Consider the following 21,107-nt stretch of genomic DNA (forward strand, 5'->3'; position numbering starts at 1 on the left):
CCGAGTGCTCCCTGAGGGAGACCCCGCTCCCGCCGCCAGTGCCCGCCCTGCCAGCAAGGCTGAGGCCTTACCCCCACCACGGGCAAAGCCCCGCCCCTCGGCCACCGCCCGCAGCCGGCGGGCAGCCGGTGCCGCCCCGCCCCGCCCCGCCGCCCCTCAGCGCGGCGCGGGCCCCGCCCCGCCCCGCCCCGGCCCTCCCTCGCTTGACCCCGCCCCACCTGGCCGCTCTTCCCCCCTCGCCCCCCCTCCCGCCCCGTCTCGGCCCGCCAATGAGCTGCGCCCACGCAGCGAAGGCCGCAGAGAGAGCTCGCCGGCAAGCCGCCTGATCGAAAAGATATGGCTCAGGGAGGCCGGTGCCGCCGCCTTGCTGCTCCACGGACGATCTGGCTCATTCGGCCGTACCGTGGGGTCTCAGCGCCCACCGAGAGCCCCCTCGGACTGCGAACTGATCGGGCACCTCCAGGGGCAGGAGGCGAGGGGCCTCGCCTTCAGGGCCCTTTGCTGCGGTGCATGCTGGGCATTGTAGTTCGGGTGGCCGCAGAGGCCCACCGCGTATGAGCGGTGCGGAGGGAGGAGGAAGACTACAACTCCCGGGGAGCAGAGGGGCTGCCCGCGCCGCTGTTCCCCCGGGGCCGGCGGTAGTTGTGGCTAGCGGTCAGTGCTGGGCTTCGGGGTGCTGAGCGCCTTCCACCGCGCCCCCTCCTGAGGAGCCGCCCGGGAGGGCGCCCGTAGCTTCCCGCCGCCGGCTGGGTGCGGCCCTTCCCTGGGGCCCCGCCATGGATCTCTTCGGGGACCTGCGGCGCATGAACAAGCGGCAGGTAGCGGCCGGGGCTTGCCGGCGCCGGCCAGGCGGGGGGACCCGGGCCGTGCGGGCCGAGGGCGGGGTCGCGATGCGGAGGCCGCTCGGGGCTTCCGCAGCTTCGGAGTCGCCCGGGGCTGGGGCGGGCCGGGTGTCCGGAGCAGTGCGGCCCGCCGTGCGCTGGGGCCGGCGGGGGCGTGCGGCCCGCCGTGCGCTGGGGCCGGCGGGGGCGTGCGGCCCGCCGTGCGCTGGGGCCGGCGGGGGCTCACGGCCCGCGGAGCCGGCCGGGCTCCTGCGAGCGAGCTGGGCTTCCCGCTCGGCCGCGCTGGCGGGGCGGGAGGCGGCGGCTGCCCGGGAGGGGCTTTCGGGTCTGGGCTTTAAAGCTGAGAAACCGTATTTTTGCATTCCTGTCAGTAAGCAGCTTCGCTCTGGAGGTGCAGCGTGTGGAAGCACAGGGGTACTTTTGAGCTCTTGTAGTTCAAAATAGGTATCTTTGTTTTATCTTTACCGGGTGATTATGCAGATAACTGGTTGGAAGGGAGAATATAACACTGGTGAGAAACCTTCTGATTTCCAAGCTGTGAAAGTTCCCTTGCTGTGTTTCTTTTTAACATCCATCAATAATTTAAAAAAACCAAAAAACTTCAGAGCAGATTTTGAAGCTTGACCAATGCTAAGTTAAGTGGGTTGTATACCTGAAAATCCTAGCATATGTATTTTTAAACTGGAGCGATGGTCTGGAAATTTCTGGTTCTCTATTTTGCATCAGTGAGCCACATGATAAATAGAGATGGGCAGGGTTGTTTTCCACCAGAAGTATCTTCATATGTTGCCAAGGAGGAAAAAAAAAAGAGATAGTGTGAAGAAAACATATCCACTGCTGTAATGGCTGGCGAAGCAGTAGAATTTTGGGGCAGAAAATTAATCAAATCGAGAAAAGGTTTTCCACATAAGAAATTTCTGCCTGACAATAGCAGGAAATGATCATTGTCATCTCTTTTCTACTCCCACAGCTCCTCTTTTTAAACAAAAATGACTGTGCAAAGTACAAAGTCTGCTATTGCTAATCTTATAGTATTTCTTATGTGTGTTTTAAATACTTATGAGCTCAGGCAGGAGTCAGAGACGTGTGATCAAAATGGATTTGATCATTTGCCATATAGCTTCCTGTATTTTAGAAGTCTTTGCTAGTGAGTTCGGTAGCTTCTAGCACTAACAAATAGGACTATTGCACAGGCGTAATAAGCCAAGATTGAGGCACACAATGGATTAAAACTTTATGCTGCAGTATGGTTTATATGGTTGGATTGCCGATACAGCAATCTATTCCACGAGGCTTCTGTTGGAATACGATTTTAGCATAGACGTCCACATGCCTGGATTGTGATTCAGTGTTGCATATGGGTTGAAATTCTATGTTGTGCTCCTAAATACAACACAGTAACTTTTAAAAACAATTTTCTTGTTTCATATAGCTGTATTATCAAGTCTTAAATTTTGCTATGATAGTGTCTTCTGCCCTTATGATATGGAAAGGGTTGATCGTCATTACTGGAAGTGAAAGCCCTATTGTTGTGGTGCTCAGGTAAGTCAATGTAAAGGCTTTTTGTTAAAGTCCAAATATTGTTTTGTCCTTTGCTTCCTCCCCTTCCCCCTTGGATAGGTTTGGAGTTTGAAATCTCACTTACTCAAAAAAGTACTCAAACATTTATTTTCTTCTAACTCTGTTTTTGGACACTTAGCAAAGGCTGCTTTCATAATTGCAGTGTAGTTTTGATTGAAGTTTGTAGAAGCAGTAGATACGTGATATATAAAGAGCCAGTCCTGCAGGCCCCTGAGTGCTGAGCAAATACTTGAAGTTAAACACATGTTCGTGGAAGATTCAGCCTTGCAGAAATTAAACGTGCGTCAGCAAGGAATGTATGCAGTCAATAACAGTATTTTAATGGGAATCGTCTGTTCGTGTTATTAGTTATGGGATCTGGAATCCTGCCTTAAAGGTTGTTACCAAAAGATAACTATGGCTGGCTTTGAAAATAGGCATGGGTTTTGTGATCATTAATAGTAATCACTGATGTAAGCATAATTCGTGCTCATGTTAATTAAACTCTCTCTATGTAGAAGTACTTCCTGTTGTACTGTGAAACATTTTTGGCTTTTCGCTAGTGGATTGGTTTTCTTCACCAGAATGGCTCGTTTTGTTCCTTCCTCCTAGCTACAATACTGTTAGTTTTCCATACAGCTGCTTGCTTTCTTTCACTGAGGGAGTAAGAAAGTATTCTATAGCCTGGCTCAGCTTGGGACTTACTGAGGTTTGGGTTGTGTTAAATGTCTGTGTAATGTTACTGAATGGGTGAAGCTACAGATTTCAGTTAAAATCGTGAGTTTATCTGTAAGAATTAAATATTCTTTGTTTTTGTGGTTCTCCTTTCATTTACTATAATGCTAATAAACTCTTTCTTTTTATTTGTAGTGGCAGCATGGAACCAGCTTTTCACAGGGGAGACCTGTTGTTCTTAACAAATTTCCATGATGACCCAATCAGAGCTGGTGAAATAGTTGTTTTTAAAGTTGAAGGCAGAGACATTCCAATAGTTCACAGAGTAATCAAAATACATGAAAAGTAATGCAACTTGGCATTTTCCTTGTTTCTAAATATAGTTTACTTCACCGTGACTTTCACTTACATTTTAATTTGGTAGTATTTTATGAAAAAGGCAAGCGAGGATATGCTGTAAGATAAAACTCATCTCTAGGATGTGATCTGCTTTTGTCCAGAATTCTGTGGCACACTTCTTGAGACCCTGACTCCTGTCCCTCAGTGAAGTGGCTCAGGTTCGAAGTAGATAAACCTATGCCAAAGAGGAGTCCAGTAACACAAGCTATACACGTTATTTTTGCCAGCAGTAGCAATATGTGTGGGAGCAGAGTCCACTTCTGTACTGACTGTTGTAGCATTGGGATTTTGGTTATGAGAAATAGCTACTTCTAAAAGCAAATCTCTGAAAGAAGGTGAAGATTCAGAATCAGGAAGTTTTCCAGAAAAGAGATTTGACTCAGAATGAAAGAAGAGATTCTTATTCTTTTTGTGTCTGTTAGTCACAATGCCAACAACAATTCATGCTGAAAAGCAACAGGTAGATTACTTGTTTTTACCTTTATTGCATATCCCTGGTATGATAAACAGTTCCTTCTTAAGAGAGGCAATTCTGTTTCTAATTCTGCACAGCGAAAAGCTAACCTGGAGGTGGCAGGCATTGACATATTTGCTCCTCAGGAGGTCCTGGCCATGAACTGAAGGTGTTTATCTTTTGAGTAATACCTGTTCTGCAGTGCATTTTTGAAACAAATACATGTATTGAAGAATTACCTCTTTTTTTTTAATACCTAATTTGTCTTCATAAAAACTCCTTGTTTCTTGATATCACTACTTGCAATTAGCAGCTTCTTGAACAAAATCATTCTGAAGACTGTAAACTGACTTTTTTAAATGGGAGTGTTGAACCGAAGTCTTGCATGCATTATCTGCACATACGCCTAATGCTTGAAAGGGAGCGAAACATGGCAGGCTTTCTAACAGCAGTGGTTAAAGTATATCACGTTCAAAACGTAGCGTAAGATACTTTGTTCATTTGAAACCGTAGGGAAAGGTTACGATTTGGGCGTGTTCAGGGTTTTAAACCTCTATTCCTACAAAACGGAACGAGCCTCCTTAATGGCCAGGAGAGGTCAGGACGTCCGAGGGAGCAGCCTGGCTCTCTCGGCTCTGCAGGTGTGCATCTGTGGGGGGAAGAGTGCCACCTAATGAAGCGTTTCTGTCGCTTGGATTTCTCCATGCACTCCCCTAAAAACCCCACAGAATGTTTTGTCCACATGATGTTATTTGAAGACTGGTTACATGTATTTTTTATTTGCCACATTAATAAATATCAAACTAAGTGAGGTTTTGCCTGGAACTCACTATATTGTTTAACAATTAATGAGTGACCTAAAACTCTGTTACAGTGTTAGTGACAAAATACTGAATTTGATGCAGATTTGCAGCTACTTTAGAGGCTCTTCGGTATTTATTTCCATCAAAAGGAGAACAAAGCTTTATTTTGACATAAATATGATTACTAGGAGTTAAACAAGTGTATAGAACTTAGAGGAAATTTGCCTAAAGCATTGTATTATTATACCACTTTCTTTCCTAAGGGAAGATTTTTAGGGTCTACCTCATCTGAAATTTGTGATTAAAATTCAATTAAATTCATTCTCTAATGTGTGATGACTTCACAGGATCTTATTCCACAATTTGTAAAAAACCAACCAACAAAAAAACCCCCACAAACCCAAAAAAAACTCTTAGTAGGGTATTATTCAGTATTTCAGAGTTAAATTTCTGTTCTGTTGAAAATGCAGAGGGCTGGGGTTTTTTTTTTCCCCACACAGGCACATACTGCTTTTGTTGGGGAAGTTTAATGCCTGCTCTGGATGGACAATATCCCTTTCGTGTTCGCTGTGTAATTGCTTACATCAAATGACAATCTAGGAGTGTTTTAAAAAATACTTCTTGTTAAAATCTATTGACTCTGTCAGTGAAGTCTGTAATGTTAATGATTTAACGGTGTTTGTTAAATAAGCAGGACAAGCAGGACTGGAAGTAAATATTGTTATCTAATCTTGTAGCACTTTTCATCTTCATTGTGCTTTGTACATGTTAATTGAGGTTTTTAAATTAAGTGGTATTTAGTTTATCACCTCGTTGCCTTCTAGAGAAAATGGGAACATCAAATTTCTGACTAAAGGTGATAATAATGAAGTTGATGATAGAGGCTTGTACAAAGAAGGTCAGAACTGGTTAGAGAAGAAAGATGTTGTTGGAAGAGCAAGAGGGTAAGTAATGCAAAATGTCTATGTTCTTTGTAACTAAAATGGAAAATTTAGAATTTAAATCGGTTCTGCTGTTGGTACAAACTAGATCTGGTATGGTATTTTTTTAATTTCTTAAGTAAAATAGTGATTAAAAAATTCGTTTTACCTGGAAAAGTTGCTTTCTGTAGTCCTCTCACTGATGTGGAGAGTGGAAATTAATTTTTTGAAAAAAAAATTTATTTAACAAATAGTTCACCAATAGATACAAAATTAACCAGCTTGTCCTTGTCATTTCTAGAAATTACTAGGAAGTTATTTCCACATTCCACAGGAATTTTTTGCAAGGTTTGAGCTTTTGACTTTGTTCCCTTCCCCAGTTGAGATGAAATCTCTAAGATTTTTCTCAAATAACTTGATTAAATTTTTATCTAAGAAAAAAAAAAAATTTCGCATTCAGATATGCATTAGTGACAAGCGTTAATGATTGTTTTACACTGTTCTTATTTGGAATGCTTTTGCTTAGAGCCTGTGGCAAAGTATTGTTTGAACTATGAGAGTCTTAGTGATGCCATGAGAAGCTTGATGCGAGTTCTGCTGTGTCCAGTCGGCTAAGATTAATGTCATGGGCCAAACCCAGTGGAAAGTAGGACTTCTTGTATCGCATTACACACCTGTGTATTTTCTTGCCTAATATAAGAGTTCCATAAGTTGTTATAAATATCGGGTTAACTTGCATAACAGTACAAAATACTTTTCTGCAAGACTATTTATTTGCTTGATTTTTTTAGATTCTGTCCCTGCCTTCAAGTTAAATAAAAAGAAACACTACAAGTGCCCCTCTAAAACTTCAATGCTGATAGACTAGGTTAAATGCTAATTTTAAATACTTTCCGTATTAGTTCGAAACCGTTTCTGTGTTAGATTATGTGGCTTTTGTAGCTGCAGAACAACGGGAGACCCTGAAGAGCTGATTCCCCTGTGTTGTAGGATGTTAGGCTTTTGGGAACCCCTCATTATGATGATACTTACTTGCCATTTCTGGGATCCATGTGTATTTTTAATGCTAGGAATAATATGCAGCAAGATGAAGCATGGGAGGAGAGGGAAATCTGAGAGATCTTGCCCCCAAATTTTCATTAAGTACATATTGTCTTTAAAGCTCTTGCTGTCTATCTGAATTTTTTTTTTCTCTGAAATCCATTATCTAAAATATTCAAGACTGAGTAACATTGAAACGTTTCCATGTCATATTTGAGGGTTAATTTTACATTCATCTGTTTTGTCAATTACAGATTTTTGCCTTATGTTGGTATGGTAACTATAATAATGAATGACTATCCAAAATTTAAGGTACGTATACAGACATTTTGTATACTTGAATTTAAAACTGTAAAATGGCAAGCAAAGGTAGTAAGAATCTTGCATATAAGAATACATGTTACTAGGTTTGTTTCTGTGGTTTGGTACCTAATGTAGAATGAGCTGTGTTTTCTTGCTTATTTTAGCTTGTCTGTTATCCAGTAGAACTTAGTATTTGTAATCATTTGAAAACATTTAATTTGTAGGAATGTTGTAAGTTCAGTGTGTACAGTTCTGATGCCTATTTATAATTAATATGATCACATTAAAATATTCCTGTAATTCTGTAGGAGCACAACTCTATAGTTGTGTACTCATCTAGAAGGTGTAATGTTGGAGAGGGCACGCTTTGAAAAATTTGTAATTTCAGAGCTTCTATGAAGAGAAATTATAATTGGTCTTTATTCTCTATTTTCTTTTGCAGTATGCTCTTCTGGCAGTAATGGGAGCATATGTACTGCTGAAACGTGAATCCTGAAAAAAAAATAAAGGTCACTTTTCCAACAACAAAGTACCAAGTTAAATATACAGGGGGAAAAAACTTAATATATTTCAGATGTTTTCATTTCTGTATACATTTACAAAACTGCAAGCTTTTGTCTTGTCTAAATAAACTGTACAACTAATGAGTAAAGCTTTTGGCTGCTGGTTAATTACGTAATGGCATATTCACTATTTTAAAGAGATGCCGCTTTCAGTTAGCCTTCTGCTTGTTTGGAAGACACTGACTGTCAGGTGCTAAAGCAGCTTATGGCACTCCTTGACATGCTGTGTTGTTTTTCTTAAGTGGTACTGCATCTGAACCCACTTTCTCCCTCCTGTTTGTTAATTTTTTTTGCTTGATTATTTTTAATCTCTGTCAGCGCCCTCTCTTTTCACAAGCATACAAATTGTTTTTATCAGTACTTGTAAGGACACAGCACATGTGTTGGAACAGGTAGTGAGTTGTAGGAGTTTAGTCAGACTTACGCCTAAAGAAAGTTGTCTAGATATGGCTGACAAAAATAGACAGGAAAGGGTCTTCCATTCTGATTAAGAACTGAGAAATGGAAACTTGGAGCTTTTTCCCTGAATTTGAAACTTGCTCCTTTGTGGTGTAGGCACAAAAAAACTAATGGCCTGATTTTGAGAGGCCTGATTTTTAGGGACTCTGTATGTTTCTAGAATTCAGGCTGTTCACCATTCTGCCTTTATGATCCTAGCTATAAAACAAACGTAACAAAAAGATTTTATGGGGCTTTATTAACAGTTGTAAATTACTGAATGAATAGCACAGTAGTGTACTTAAGTAATATTACCAGTAAGGGTAAGATATAACTCATATTCCAATTTTGAGTATGTATTGTCCTCTCCTATCATATGATACCTGAATAGTGTTAAACATAAAATTGATTTTTCATTTTAAAACTTACCTGATAATTGTCTTGTATGAAATTCTGGATTTTTCTCTTCTTGGCTTCAGACATCAATGTTGTACCTTCAACAAAGCAGAACTTGTTTTCCTCGCTTGCTTTGTTTTTGTAGCTTTGATAAGGAACAGCGTGATGCTTTTTTTCCTATGGAGTTTTGTTTCTTCTGTAATCCCCTACCTCTACGAAAGTATACTATTATACAATAATGGCACCTCTTCTGTTGTAACTGCTGGAAGACAGACAACTGCTGAATTTTTCCAAGTAATACTACTAAGCAGTTTTCATGACAAACTGTATTATAAAAATGACTTATTTTGTGTCAAATTGTGTAGAAATAAAATTGAGTCTAATAAATGGCATGTCAGAATAATTTAGGTATCCTTGATGCAGTCTTCCCAGAAGTGTACCAGTTAAGAAAAAATAATTTAATTTTTGGAGACAGTGTAGTAAGATTTTCCCCTCACCCCAGTATTGCTGAAATCAGAATTTATTCCTATCCACCCCCCCAATGCAACCACAGTCAGCTCTAACTTGGAGAGTGGGGTTTTGGACATAACCCACATGACAAATTCAACGCACTGTTGTGGGAATTTATTCTTGTGTTGAGGAAACATGGATTAGTAAAATGACACAAGGATAACATCTAAATATGTGGGTTCATGCTCAGAAAAAAAGGTTGTATTTCTTGGGTATGATATCTTGTGTCTTGTTTTAACTCTTCTTGATAAAATCTTAACCTGCAGAATTGACTTGCACGATGAAGGAAAATGCGGTTGTCAGTGTGGCAGATCTGCTCTTCCAGAGAAATGTTGGGTGCAGCGCGGCCCAGTTCATCTTCCTGGTTTTAGCTGGATGCCTTGAGCTGCTAATTGCATCCACCAAAGCAACTTTGGTCAGCCACGTACAATAACTTGTTCAACCATATAGGTAATCTACTTTCTCTTTTGTGATAAACAATAGCTTTTTTTTCAGCTAGTAGGACCAGGTGCTGTAATGGTGAATCTTACATAAATATGAAAAGTTCCTGCCTGCGTGGGAAGGGTATAAAGAAGATGAACATAGACTCTCCTCAATGGTGCCCAGTGACAAGGCAAGAGACAATTCCATCTGAACATTTAAAAAAAAAAATTTAAATTTAAAGACTAAACTTAAAGACTAAAAACATGGTAAAAACACTAAAACATGGTACAGCTATTCTTACAGGATAAAAGGACTTCCCCCCATTCCCTCTGATTTAGGAATCTCATAATCGTTTCTAAAAAAATTCTCATGGTATTTCTCATGCTAGTTGGTCACTAGCAAGCTTACCTTTTCGATGAAGAAATACATTAGTTTTCTAACTGGTGGCTACTTTGTTCAGGTTTGGTTGGCTGCCTGTGAATGCTTAGAGATTACTCATGACCAACCGGATTGGATTGCTCTTGATTCTGTTCTTGACTTTCATTCCCATAATGGTCTGAGCCACTTTAAGCCAACCATTTCCATTTCTGATGATCTGCTTAGACAGTGCTGCTTATTAATTGCCTTAGAGTAGAAGTCAGGGAGGGAAGGAGTGCCAAAATTTTTGCCCAGAATCTGAATTTCTGGTATAAACCCTTTCCTTCTGCTAGATAACAATACAAAATCTTTTAGTTCTTAGGCTGATAAGTAATGATAAATGAGCTTCAGTGGTGAAATGCATATCAGGAGAATGTTTTTCTTCTGCTGTGAGTAAATTGCACTGTACAAAGCTTGCATGATTTAACGTCCACTAAATATTATTAGTGTTTGCAGCAGAGAGAATGCAGTTTGCTGTTTGGTATATTTTGTAACTGAATGTTACCAGCTTCGCCTGCTTGTCTTGCTGAGAAGGTGACTTTGCATGTTGCAGCTGCACTTACCCATCAGTTCCGATTGCTGGGATCAGATGATCATCCTGCTGCCGACAACATGGTCGTATATCTCTTTTTGTGTAAGCTGTTCAGTGGAGCCAGTGCAACTTGTGGAGCCAGAAAGAAGTTAGTAGTTCTCTGCCGGGTTTGTGAGTTGAGCAGGCTCAGCAAAGCACACGGGGCGGGGGAAACCAGAGCATGATGGAGGTGAAGGAGGAGATATGAGTTTAGCCTTTGGGAACAGTAAGCTGTTAGATTTTCCCAACTCTAACATGTAACTTTGTGTTTAAAATTTAAGAAGAATGTTAAGGTACTCGGATGTGTCCAGAGGAGGGCAACAAAGCTGGTGACAGGGCTGGAAGGCATGTCCTTCAGGAGCAGCTGAGGACTTTGGGCTTCTCTAGTTCAGAGAAGAGGAGGCTGAGGGGCGACCTCATTGCTCTCTGCAGCTTCCTGAGGAGGGGACGTGGAGAGGGAGGTGCTGATCTCTTCTCCCTGGGATCCACGGGCAGGACACCTCGGAATGGCTCAAAGATGCGTCAGGGGAGGTTTAGGCTTGGCGTTAGGAAGCATTTCTTTACCGAGAGGGTGGTCAAACCTGGAACAGGCTTCCTGGAGAGGTGGTTGATGCCCCAAGCCTGCCAGTGTTTAAGAGGCATTTGGACACTGCCCTTAACAACAAGCTTTAACTTTAGGTCAGCCCTGAAGGGATCGGGCAGTTGGACTAGATGATCAGTTTAGGTCCTTTCCAGCTGAACTATTCTGCCAGCTATTCTATTCTATCCCATTCATCTGTTTATCACCTCTAAAATAATTTGCAGCAAGGGCACAAGCCAGCCCCAAATTAAATTTATGTATATTGCTGCTCCTTGTTCTTCAAGCAGAATTTTGCATACGCTCTTCAGAGGTAAGGGACAAACTGTGCTTGTGCATATGTTTCGGCAGGTTATAGATGGGGCCGACTAATAAAAAGAAGTGGGTTAAGATCCTATGTATTTGATGCATCAGGCTGCTTTCCCTTTTCACAAATACAACTCCTTTTTTCAACTGCCTGCTCTGCTTCTAGGCCACAGCTTCCCTTTGAAGTCAGGACAGATCAAGGATATAATTGGCGGATCTACTGACTTATTAACTGGAGGCAGAGTGCTCCATTGATCCTTGAAGCTGCGGTAACTGGTTCACCTCAGCTCGCATGCTGCTTAGACATCAATACTCCCTGGGAAGAATGGCTAGCTTGGCTATTGGTGTGAAATACTGTGCATTGTGTCACTGGAGAAAAGAAAAGAGCATTTTAAAGCAAATGCCTCCATCCTAGCAAGGCCTCTGGATGAATTTTTTTTTTTTTGAGGAAGATCAAGATGCTACAGGCACAGGCAGTATGTTTTTAACTGAGCAGTTGGGAATAGGAGAAGCTCAGACTTTGATTGAAGCTGTTTGTTTTTTCTTTCCCGTTAGCTGCTTTTTCGCAGCTCGGCTAAAAACTGCCCCTGTGCACCCAGGGCGGTGCAGGCTGCAGCATGTGCAGAAGGGGGCCGTGGGCATCGTGGGGACCCCCGGGTTGGGGCCATGAACGAGGGCTGGGCACCAGCACAGACCCTCAGGGTGAGGGCAGGGGCTGGTCCCCATGGCCGTGAATACTGTTGTGCTTGCAGGAACGGGCTGAGTAGGAGACGGGCTTTGTTCGGTCTCCGTGTCTCTCTCCTCAGCACTTTGGTGTTTGACGTCGGAGTCACAGAGGCTGGGGGTGTGCACGGCAGCCCCAGCACCGCTCGCTGGGTGCCCGTCTGCTCCTCAAGGCCCTTCTGGCAGGGCAGCACTGGAGGCCTCCGAGACCTGGCTGCCAGACATCCAGGTTGAACTGCTGCCTGCCTTGGTAGAGGTAAAACGAGTACGTGGAGTAACTGGAGAGATCACTCCAGTTTAAGCCGTGTTAGCAAGTCGTTTCTCTCTATGTTTAATCAAGGTAGCGAGCAGCAGTGATGAAAAGGACGTTTTCCTCTGCGTGCATCGATTTTATCAGTGTTTCTTTGAACATCTTAGGGGCCAAAGGCAAACAAAACGTAAGCCACCCACATGACAAAAATTCAGTATATTTCTCTGCTACACAGCTTGGCTTAAATAAGTATATTCCATCTCTTCTGTCATCAGTTACGCTTTTGTATATAGAACCAACTCTGCTTCTCTATCATTTGTGTGTGAATACGCTATCAGCAGAAACTATATATACATATGCTATATATAGTCTATATCTATATGTGGGTATATGGAAATCTGTCTTGGACATGACTACCACCTGAATTTTGAAGCTGTTTGAAATACGCACCTCTGTCTGGATTTCAGTTTTACAGATAAAGCCGCTGTGGACGAAGCTTTGTTCCTTTTGCGATCACATTAGGACATCACTTTCTAGTGCTGATGACCACGTTTGCTAGAGCTAAACTGAAATGTATGTGAAAAATCTGACTGCAAGGAGGTGCGGGGAGCGGGGTGCTGGTGCACCAGCCCTCTGCGAGCCCCCTGGGCGCAGGGGCTGCGTTTCCACTGCGTGCCGGGGTGCAGGTGAGGAGAGGTGGAGGAGGAGAGGAGGCCACCTGGGGTTTTTGTCATTCTCTGGGCAGGACGCACAGTGTGACTGCCCCAGGGGTACCTGAAGCCTTGGCTCGCCATCCCGGCCAGTGCTCCAGCGGTTGCAGCGCAGCCGGGGCTGTGTGGGGCTCCTGACCGTGGCCAGGGGCTCGGGGCTGGCCGCAGTGCCTCCCTGCTTCCAACAGACAGCGACCTTTCTCCCAGCCGCTTGATGCGGTGCTGTTTTGTGACACTTCACTTCTTGTGACAGGAGTCTGGGGCCACCTGATAGCCTTACGGTCTGCTAACGCCTGTCCGTTCTGTCACCTGCACTTTCCTGCTCTTTGTCTGTTCGCTGTTTGGAGTTGTGTCATGCAGGTTCCTCAGCTATATTTTCTCCAACACATATGGTGTTTATAAATCCAGCATCAGCAGCTGTATGTGGAAGCAAGTTGACATTTGGGAAACAAAACTTGTCGTTTCAAATTTCCTTGGTGCTTATTTTCCATAGATTCACTTGCAAAATAACATTGGCAGATGAGTCACCTCCTGGTTGCTGCACTATCCTAGCCCCAGCTCGCATGGAAAAGGCTGAAAGGCTCAGATAGTCCAGGGAAAATGAGCCCTGCCCCGTTAACATGAACCCCATGCTTAACCTGTTCCCTGATCCCTTCCCTACACGGAGGGCTTTCAGCAGAAACCGTGGCTTACCAGAGCTCGTCACACCACTGCCTCATGTTTCCAGATAAACACATGGCAAAATTTGAAGCCAACGCAGAGTCAGGAATTGCCCTCCCGGGTGGAAGGAGGCACAGTGTTTGATCCATGTGCGTGTCCAGGCCTGAGTGTCCTAGCGGCCCAGAAGTCCATATTTCATAGCAGGGATGTAAGTGTGAAAAAGTAATCATGAATTGAAACTGGAATAACTGCCCCTGCCAACTGCAACTGATCTGGCCACTTGGGATGTGTCTGTTATACCTTACTTCTCCAAATGCTGAAACGTAAAAGATACAGATACCATTCTTCACAATGATATTTGCCAAATTGATTCCGATTGCCTCTGAAAGAGCAATCAACGCAAGCAAATCGTTCTGCGTTGCTCTTGCCTTGCAAGCGAGTTACTGACCCGAGCAGCAGCAGCAGAGCCAAGGTCAGCCTTTGGGGTGCACGTGGCTGGAGCGGTGCCGGGCAGAGGGGCTGCTCCAGCCACCGGCCCCGGTCAGCGGGGCATTCCTACAGGCTCTGGAGCCACAGAATGGTGTTGGGTGTGGGCCGAGACCCAGACGGGCAGCCCTGCCTGCGTCTCTGGGGACAGGCAGCCCCGGCTGTCGTGCACAGCAGGCTCCCGGGAGGATGGCAGCAGGAGCGGTCCCTGCAGTAGGAGCTGCGGCCGCCAGACCTGGAGGGGCTGTGGGCGATCCTCCCACCCCGGTGAGGAGCAGCCCCTGCCACACTGCGCTCCCCCAAAAGCCCGACAGAGCCCGCTTCCAATGACTGCTCAAAATTGGAGGAAAAGAAAGGGAAAAAGTGTGTATTGCACATAGCTGTGTCAACCCTCCTCCAACCTTCCTGGAGGCCCACAAGAGTTCGCACCCCAAGCCTGGGGCATGTTGTCTGATGGGCTGAGCGAGCCCAGGGCATGCTCTGTGCACCAGGCGCTGAAGATAACGGACATGAGCCGGCAATGTGCACTTGCAGCCCAGAAAGCCAACCGTGTCCTGGGCTGCACCACCAGCAGCAGGGCCCGCAGGTGGAGGGAGGGGATTCTGCCCCTCTACTCCACTCTGGTGAGACCCCCCTTGCAGTGCTGCGTCCAGCTCTGGGGTCCCCAGCACAAGAAAGACCTGGACCTGTTGGAGCAGGTCCAGAGGAGGCCACGAAAATGGCCAGAGGGCTGGAACACCTCTTCTATGGAGAAAGACCAAGAGAGTTGGGGTTGTTCAGCCTGGAGAAGAGACAGCTCCAGGGAGACCTTTGTGCAGCCTTTCAATATGTGAAGGGGGCTTATAAGAAAGTCGGAGAGAGACTTTTTACCAGGATCTGTAGTGACAGGATAAAGGGCAGCAGTTTTAAACTAAACCGGGACATAAGGAAGAAATGTTTCACGATGAGGGTGGTGAGACACTGGAAGAGGTTGCCCAGAGAAGCTGTGGATGCCCCATCCTTGGAAGTGTCCAAGGCCAGGTTGGATGGGGCTTTGAGCAACCGGATCTAATGATGTCCCTGCCCATGGCAGGGGAGTTGGACTAGGTGATCTTTGAAGGTCCCTTCCAACCCAAACCATTCTGTGAGTCTATGGCTCTATGAAGATGACCTGTCCCTGCCCTGAGGTGCCTGCAGCAGGGCACAAGCTTGGTGCCTGCAGTTCACGTCCCCATCGCTCTGTGCTCCCCGGGACCAGGAGCGCAGCAGTGTCGCTTGAAGCATTTTGTCTTCTCCAGGAAGGCTCAGCTGGGACTGCCTCTGTCCGGGCAGCAAGAGTTCCCGAGAATTTAGAAACATAAATGCTTCCCATTTGAATTCTCAAAATATTGAACCCCTCCACCACAAAAATCACAAAAACAAAAAATGTGATGGCTAATGCAGCGCATTGACATACACTGAATGTGCAATAAGCAATCGCTTTAGTTAAGCTCCAACTGTCTAGGTCTAGGACTTCCTAAAATGCAGCACGAACAGTATCAAATATCTTAAACTGTGCCTTATTAAATAAATGTTTATTATTCCATATCGTTCAGCCTCTCTACAGTTGTGGAGCTCTTTTCTGAAAAATGTCTTCAGTTCTTCAGGGAACTGCTACTGCAGAGAGTCAATTTTCAGGTTATTTGCAGAATGCCTGCCCTGACTACAGGTTTGAAGTGCTGGACATTAGTCAGTTCAGCATCTTCAACATTTACAAAGTATTCCTTAGGGATTGTGCCCTGTTATTACATCGGTGATATGCTTAAACCGTTGTTTGTTCTGTACATACATTATGGCTGTCTGTAACGTCAGGATCACTACAAAGAAAATGATGAAAGGCACACCATTTTTCTTTTATCCCTTTTTATTTCCATAAAATCTGCCTTGCTGATAGAACAATCATAGTTGTCTAAAATGTAAAGGAAGCAAATTAAAGAGTGTTATTGTGGTAATAGCATTTAAAACCCATTAATGTTTTTCTGCCATGGAGCGCAACAATAGTTCACTTTGCCATGGGATATATGACAAGTGGAAAGGTATTTTAAAATGAAATGAAGAGAGCTGTTTCTTGATGTTCAAACACAAATTTATGTTATCGGATTTCTCCTTTAAGAAGGAAAGGTTGTCTCGAATGAGTCACTCACCGTTGATAACATGTGTTTATTGTACCTGGCTCCTTTTCTGTTGTGGGGGATCCAGTATATTATTTCTGTGTATTATCAAATTATTACTTTTCTGAAAAGGTTAATAAAAATAAGAATTAGAAAAAATCCATATTACCTTTTTTATCCTTATGAACAAGTAAATAAAGAAATACTAATAACGCACAAATGTATTCAAAGAGCGGGCTGGATCCTCACCTGGGCTGAGGAAGAGGTGACGAGGCCGAGGAGAAAGGATGGGTCGTTGGGCCCATCCCTGCCATCCCCGCCTGTTCAGACCTGATAGGCACCCAAATAACCTGACGAGCACAGACCAGGCATTCACCAGCCTTCGTGTGGTCCAACCCATGGGAGCCTTGACAGCCTCTTCTGCGCCCGTGCCCGTGCCCCCCGTTGGACCCGCAGCTCCCTGGCTGGGGGTGGGACCCCGCAGCGCCGCCCAGCCGCGTCCTTCGCAGAGGTGTTCCGGTGTGAGCCTCTTCATCCAAGAGAGCGCTGCTGACGGGGGTGCGCGAGACCTCGCGTCGATCTGCTTCATGTGCTCTTTGTTCCCAGGGAAGGGACGGGGTGCGTGATAATGCTTCTTGCGCCTCCTCCCCTGTCTGGCGCGTGCCACGTTCACAGCTCTGCTGTGGGTGGGCTGGGCGGGGGGTCCCGTGCCCGGGGGCTGCAGGTGGCCTCTCTCGGCTCTACTCTGGCTGGAGGTCTGTGGCAGTTGCTGTTTTACCTGGCTTCTCGCTGCTGTGTTGGTGGGGCTTTCAGACACCACTGTGTCAAATTTCCTGCTCTTGCCGCTTTCTACATTTACATATCGGAATATTTCGGCGTCTTTGCAGTGGTTTGGCTTAGTTTTAAATAGATGTTTTGGTTTTATTTATCAGGGATCGGGTTGTTCTGCTTCAGTGCTGAGTTCTTTTTCCAGTCATGTTTCCCTTTGCTGAACTGTTGCAGCCCGGTTCTAGCTGTGACCCCACAAAAGACATGCCAGGGTCATTCATGCCCCGTTAGTCCAAAGGTGCTAGCAGGGAACGGCGCACGATAAAAAGAGCAACTGCCAGCCCAGGCCGAGTAAATCCCTGGGGCTGGAGGGGACACGAGCCATGGCGTGCAGAGGGTAATCCTGCCGATGAAAAGTCATCAGGGCCTACAATTCCCAGCGGTCATGGCACAATATATAAGTCAAGGAGCGGCTTTTTCCCTCACAGCCCAACCTGCTGCCGAGAGCCGTCGGCTGCAGCAAGCAGAGGACCCCTGAGCAGGCAGTGGGGTCTGGGACGCTGCCAGACGGCCCCAGGGGTCTCACCGGGGAAGCTGTGGGCAGAGACCTGGTCCTGTCTCAGTCACCACAGGCCAAGGAGCGCAGATGTACTGCCCGTTAAAAAAGCAAATTATACATTGTCTCCTGCTCAACAAAAGCCACTAAGGGCCTGAAGGGGTGCGGGGGTGGTGTCAAGCCACAGGAGTATTTATGGAAGAGATTCAGTTAGTTCGTTTAACTAATGTACCTGCCCAATTCCCGTAAGGCCATGAGCAAGCAGCATTGCTCAAGCACATACACACTCCGCTGCGATTAAGGCATCTTCATCCCAGCAACACAGCTGACAGTGCTCAGCGCTGTGACAGGACCGAGCGCACACGCGTTGCAGCCACGGTTCCCCTCCCTCCTGCAAGCAGCAGCTGGCGGAGTCTGTGACAACCAATGACGCCTGTAGCGGTCCATGATAACCAGTGACACCTGTAGCGGGCTGTGACAACCAATGACGCCTGTAGCGGTCCATGATAACCAGTGACACCTGTAGCGGGCTGTGACAACCAATGACGCCTGTAGCGGTCCATGATAACCAGTGACACCTGTAGCGGGCTGTGACAACCAATGACGCCTGTAGCGGTCCATGATAACCAGTGACACCTGTAGCGGGCTGTGACAACCAATGACGCCTGTAGCGGTCCATGATAACCAGTGACACCTGTAGCAGGCTGTGACAACCAATGACGCCTGTAGCGGTCCATGATAACCAGTGACACCTGTAGCGGTCTGTGACAACCAATGATGCCTGTAGCGGTCCATGATAACCAGTGACACCTGTAGCGGTCTGTGACAACCAATGACGCCTGTAGCGGTCCACGATAACCAGTGACACCTGTAGTGGTCTGTGACATCCAATGATGCCTGTAGCGGTCCGGGCCAATGCCCCTGCCTCTCCCTGCCACCCTGTGCCCGGCCAACCCCAAGGCTCTCCACCGCAGTTCGGGTACAACCACTCCAGCATCACCTTTTCTTCAGCCCACGGCTGGATGTGGAAGAGTGGGTCAGTTTACCCCAACCCCCTGGGCTCTGATGAATTTTGGTTGCAAAACTGATTGCCAGTTATTCTGACAGAGGATGAGGAAGGTCCTAAGAATGTCCTGATAGACGTTTTGATCCCAAAAGCCAGGCAAGCGTTTCACCAGGCAGAAGAAAGCCCCAGCTATATATTGCAGATAAGCGAAGCAGAGTTTGTGATGTGTCCAGCACATACTACAAATAATGCAATCTATTTTGGGGAAAGCATAAGTCGTGCAGCCTTGGCTGCTTTGGAAAAATACAAGCCTGCCTCTAACCCTCCCTACAGCCACATTTAGGAGACTGCCGAGGGCTCAATACTTCAGGTCCATTATTGTGGGTGTCAGCTCTGTGTACGCATGAGTCAAGACACACGTGCAAATTATGGGATTAAGGATCTTACTAGGGTCTGTTTCTTTTGAAAACAGTAAGAATAAACTTCCATTGAACATATTCAATGAAGAGAGGAGGCTCTCATGATGGCTGTCAATACAAAAGCAAAGGTAAAACTAAAAGAGATAAATCAGCCTGTAGGGTTGCTTTAGTTTAGTTTAGTTGCTTTCTTTTCCAGAAAAATAGAAAATCCTCAAACTGAGGATTTTTTGTCGGTGGCTTGCTTCAAATAACCCAGTTTGATTGTTTGGAGGAGTTAAACAGATTTATCTGTTTTGTATTTGTTTTATGACAAAACCCTGAAAATGTATTTTTCTTGGCAAAAATATCCCTCCACTCAAAAAGCTAATCCTAATTAAAAAGAAAACTCAAACCCAAATTTGATCAACTCTCTAAATCAGTATTTTTCACTGTAACTTTAATCACCTAAGGGGCAAACTAATTTAAACTTTCATTAAGTCCATAATTCAAGGAATAAAAATGGGAGTGTATAAGGAACAATCTCAAATTAAAGTAGCTCAAGGCAGTGCAAAATGAGATTTAATGTGAAGGCATAGCCTTTAACAGGTGAGATGTACGAAGACGCAGTATATATACAAATTGTGAGAAAGGTTTATTTGTTTGCGTAGTGTTTGTGGTAAAGAGCCTTGGGACTACTGGGCAACAAGGAACTGAGTAATGGTTGTAATGTCATGGTTTGGCATTACTAGCCAAAGCTTACTAACAGCACAGATTATATGCAGCTATATATGACTTACTGACCAGAAGGTTTCAATATTGCTTTATGTTGTTAATCCTCAGTAAGCCCTACATAAAGCAAGAGAAACAAAACCACCGGAAACAGTTGAAAGGAACAAAAGTACTGCGCCGAACCTAGTACTAGGAAACAAGTGACTTCCTAAGTTAATTTGTGCAAATGTAGTTTCAGGGAGACGACCTGCTGATGGCTTCCCCTCGGCTCAGCTGTCTGGTGGAGCAGGGTCTGAGGGAACCCGTGTTGGTGGCTTCTGGAGCGACCAGGGCTGAAACAAGGGGCAACAGCAGCCGCGCTGTGCGGAGGGCGTGCGGTGCTGCACTGCGCTGTGCGCCAGGGTCCCGGGGCCACAGGGAGGGCTGACGAACGCAGCCCAGGGCTGAGGCCCCAGCGCAAAGGTAGAATCATAGAATCATAGAATCACCAAGGTTGGAAAAGACCTCTAACATCATCAAGTCCAACCGTCAACCCAACACCACCATGCCCACTACACCATGTCCATAAGCGCCTCATCTACACGTCTTTTAAATACTTCCAGGGATGGTGACTCCACCACTTCCCTGGGCAGCCTGTTCCAAGGCCTGACCACTCTTTCAGTAAAGAAATTTCCCCTCATGTCCAATCTAAACCTCCCTTGGCACAACTCAAGGCCATTTCCTCTCGTCCTATCATTAGTTTCTTGGGAGAAGAGACCGACCCCCACCTCGCTACAACCTCCTTTCAGGGAGTTGTAGAGCGCGATGAGGTCTCCCCTCAGCCTCCTCTTCTCCAGGCTAAACACCCCCAGTTCCCTCAGCCGCTCCCCATCAGACTTGTGCTCCAGACCCCTCACCAGCTTCGTTGCCCTCCTCTGGACACGCTCCAGCACCTCCATGTCCTTGTAGTGAGGGGCCCAAAACTGAACACAGGATTCAAGATGCAGCCTCACCAGTGCCGAGTACAGGGGCACGATCACCTCCCTGCTCCTGCTGGCCACACTATTTCTGATACAGGCCAGGATGCTGTTGGCCTTCTTGGCCACCTGGGCACACAGCCGGCTCATGTTCAGCCGGCTGTCAATCAGCACCCCCAGGTCCTTTTGCTCCGGGCAGCTTTCCAGCCACTCTTCCCCAAGCCTGTAGCGTTGCCTGGGGTTGTTGTGGCCGAAGAGCAGGACCCGGCACTTGGCCTTGTTGAACCTCATACAGTTGGCCTCGGCCCATCGATCCAGCCTGTCCAGGTCCCTCTGCAGAGCCTTCCTACCCTCCAGCAGATCAACACTCCTGCCCAGTTTAGTGTCATCTGCAAACTTATGAGGGAGCACTCGATCCCCTCGTCCAGGTAGGTCCAGCACAACAGCCTGGGGAGGCAAGGACAGTCAGAGGGCTTCCAGTACAGCCGCTGCAGCTTAGGAAAGCCAAATATTTTGCTTTGAGTTTTTTTTTTCTGAA

At 45.9% G+C, this 21,107-nt stretch overlaps 1 protein-coding gene across 4 annotated transcripts; it reads left to right on the plus strand.

The window, feature by feature from the left end:
* The first annotated feature begins 514 nt into the window (after window positions 1-514).
* LOC142075678 (signal peptidase complex catalytic subunit SEC11C) lies at window positions 515-7,649 on the plus strand. Of its 4 annotated transcripts, none has more exons than XM_075137394.1 (6): window positions 526-818; window positions 2,275-2,384; window positions 3,273-3,422; window positions 5,558-5,677; window positions 6,949-7,006; window positions 7,440-7,649. In XM_075137394.1, exons 1-6 carry the CDS (start codon window positions 777-779, stop codon window positions 7,491-7,493), a joined length of 534 nt encoding a protein of 177 aa, XP_074993495.1. In that variant the 5' UTR covers window positions 526-776; the 3' UTR covers window positions 7,494-7,649. The 4 variants fall into 4 exon arrangements, with proteins under 4 accessions (XP_074993498.1, XP_074993495.1, XP_074993497.1 ...); XM_075137396.1 differs by having other exon boundaries at window positions 2,309-2,384; XM_075137395.1 differs by having other exon boundaries at window positions 527-814.
* Window positions 7,650-21,107: the final 13,458 nt, after the last annotated feature.

This window comes from Calonectris borealis, chromosome Z (genome assembly GCF_964195595.1).
Source record: "Calonectris borealis chromosome Z, bCalBor7.hap1.2, whole genome shotgun sequence".
Taxonomy (NCBI): Eukaryota; Metazoa; Chordata; class Aves; order Procellariiformes; family Procellariidae; genus Calonectris; species Calonectris borealis.

What these genes read in the sequence shown, in the direction of transcription:
- LOC142075678 (XM_075137394.1), top strand. Translation starts at nt 777, where the DNA reads ATGGATCTCTTCGGGGACCTGCGGCGCATGAACAAGCGGCAG. An exon ending in CCTATTGTTGTGGTGCTCAG is followed by an intron (nt 2,385 to 3,272) that starts GTAAGTCAATGT and finishes TTTTATTTGTAG; the next exon opens with TGGCAGCATGGAACCAGCTT. An exon ending in GTTGTTGGAAGAGCAAGAGG is followed by an intron (nt 5,678 to 6,948) that starts GTAAGTAATGCA and finishes TGTCAATTACAG; the next exon opens with ATTTTTGCCTTATGTTGGTA.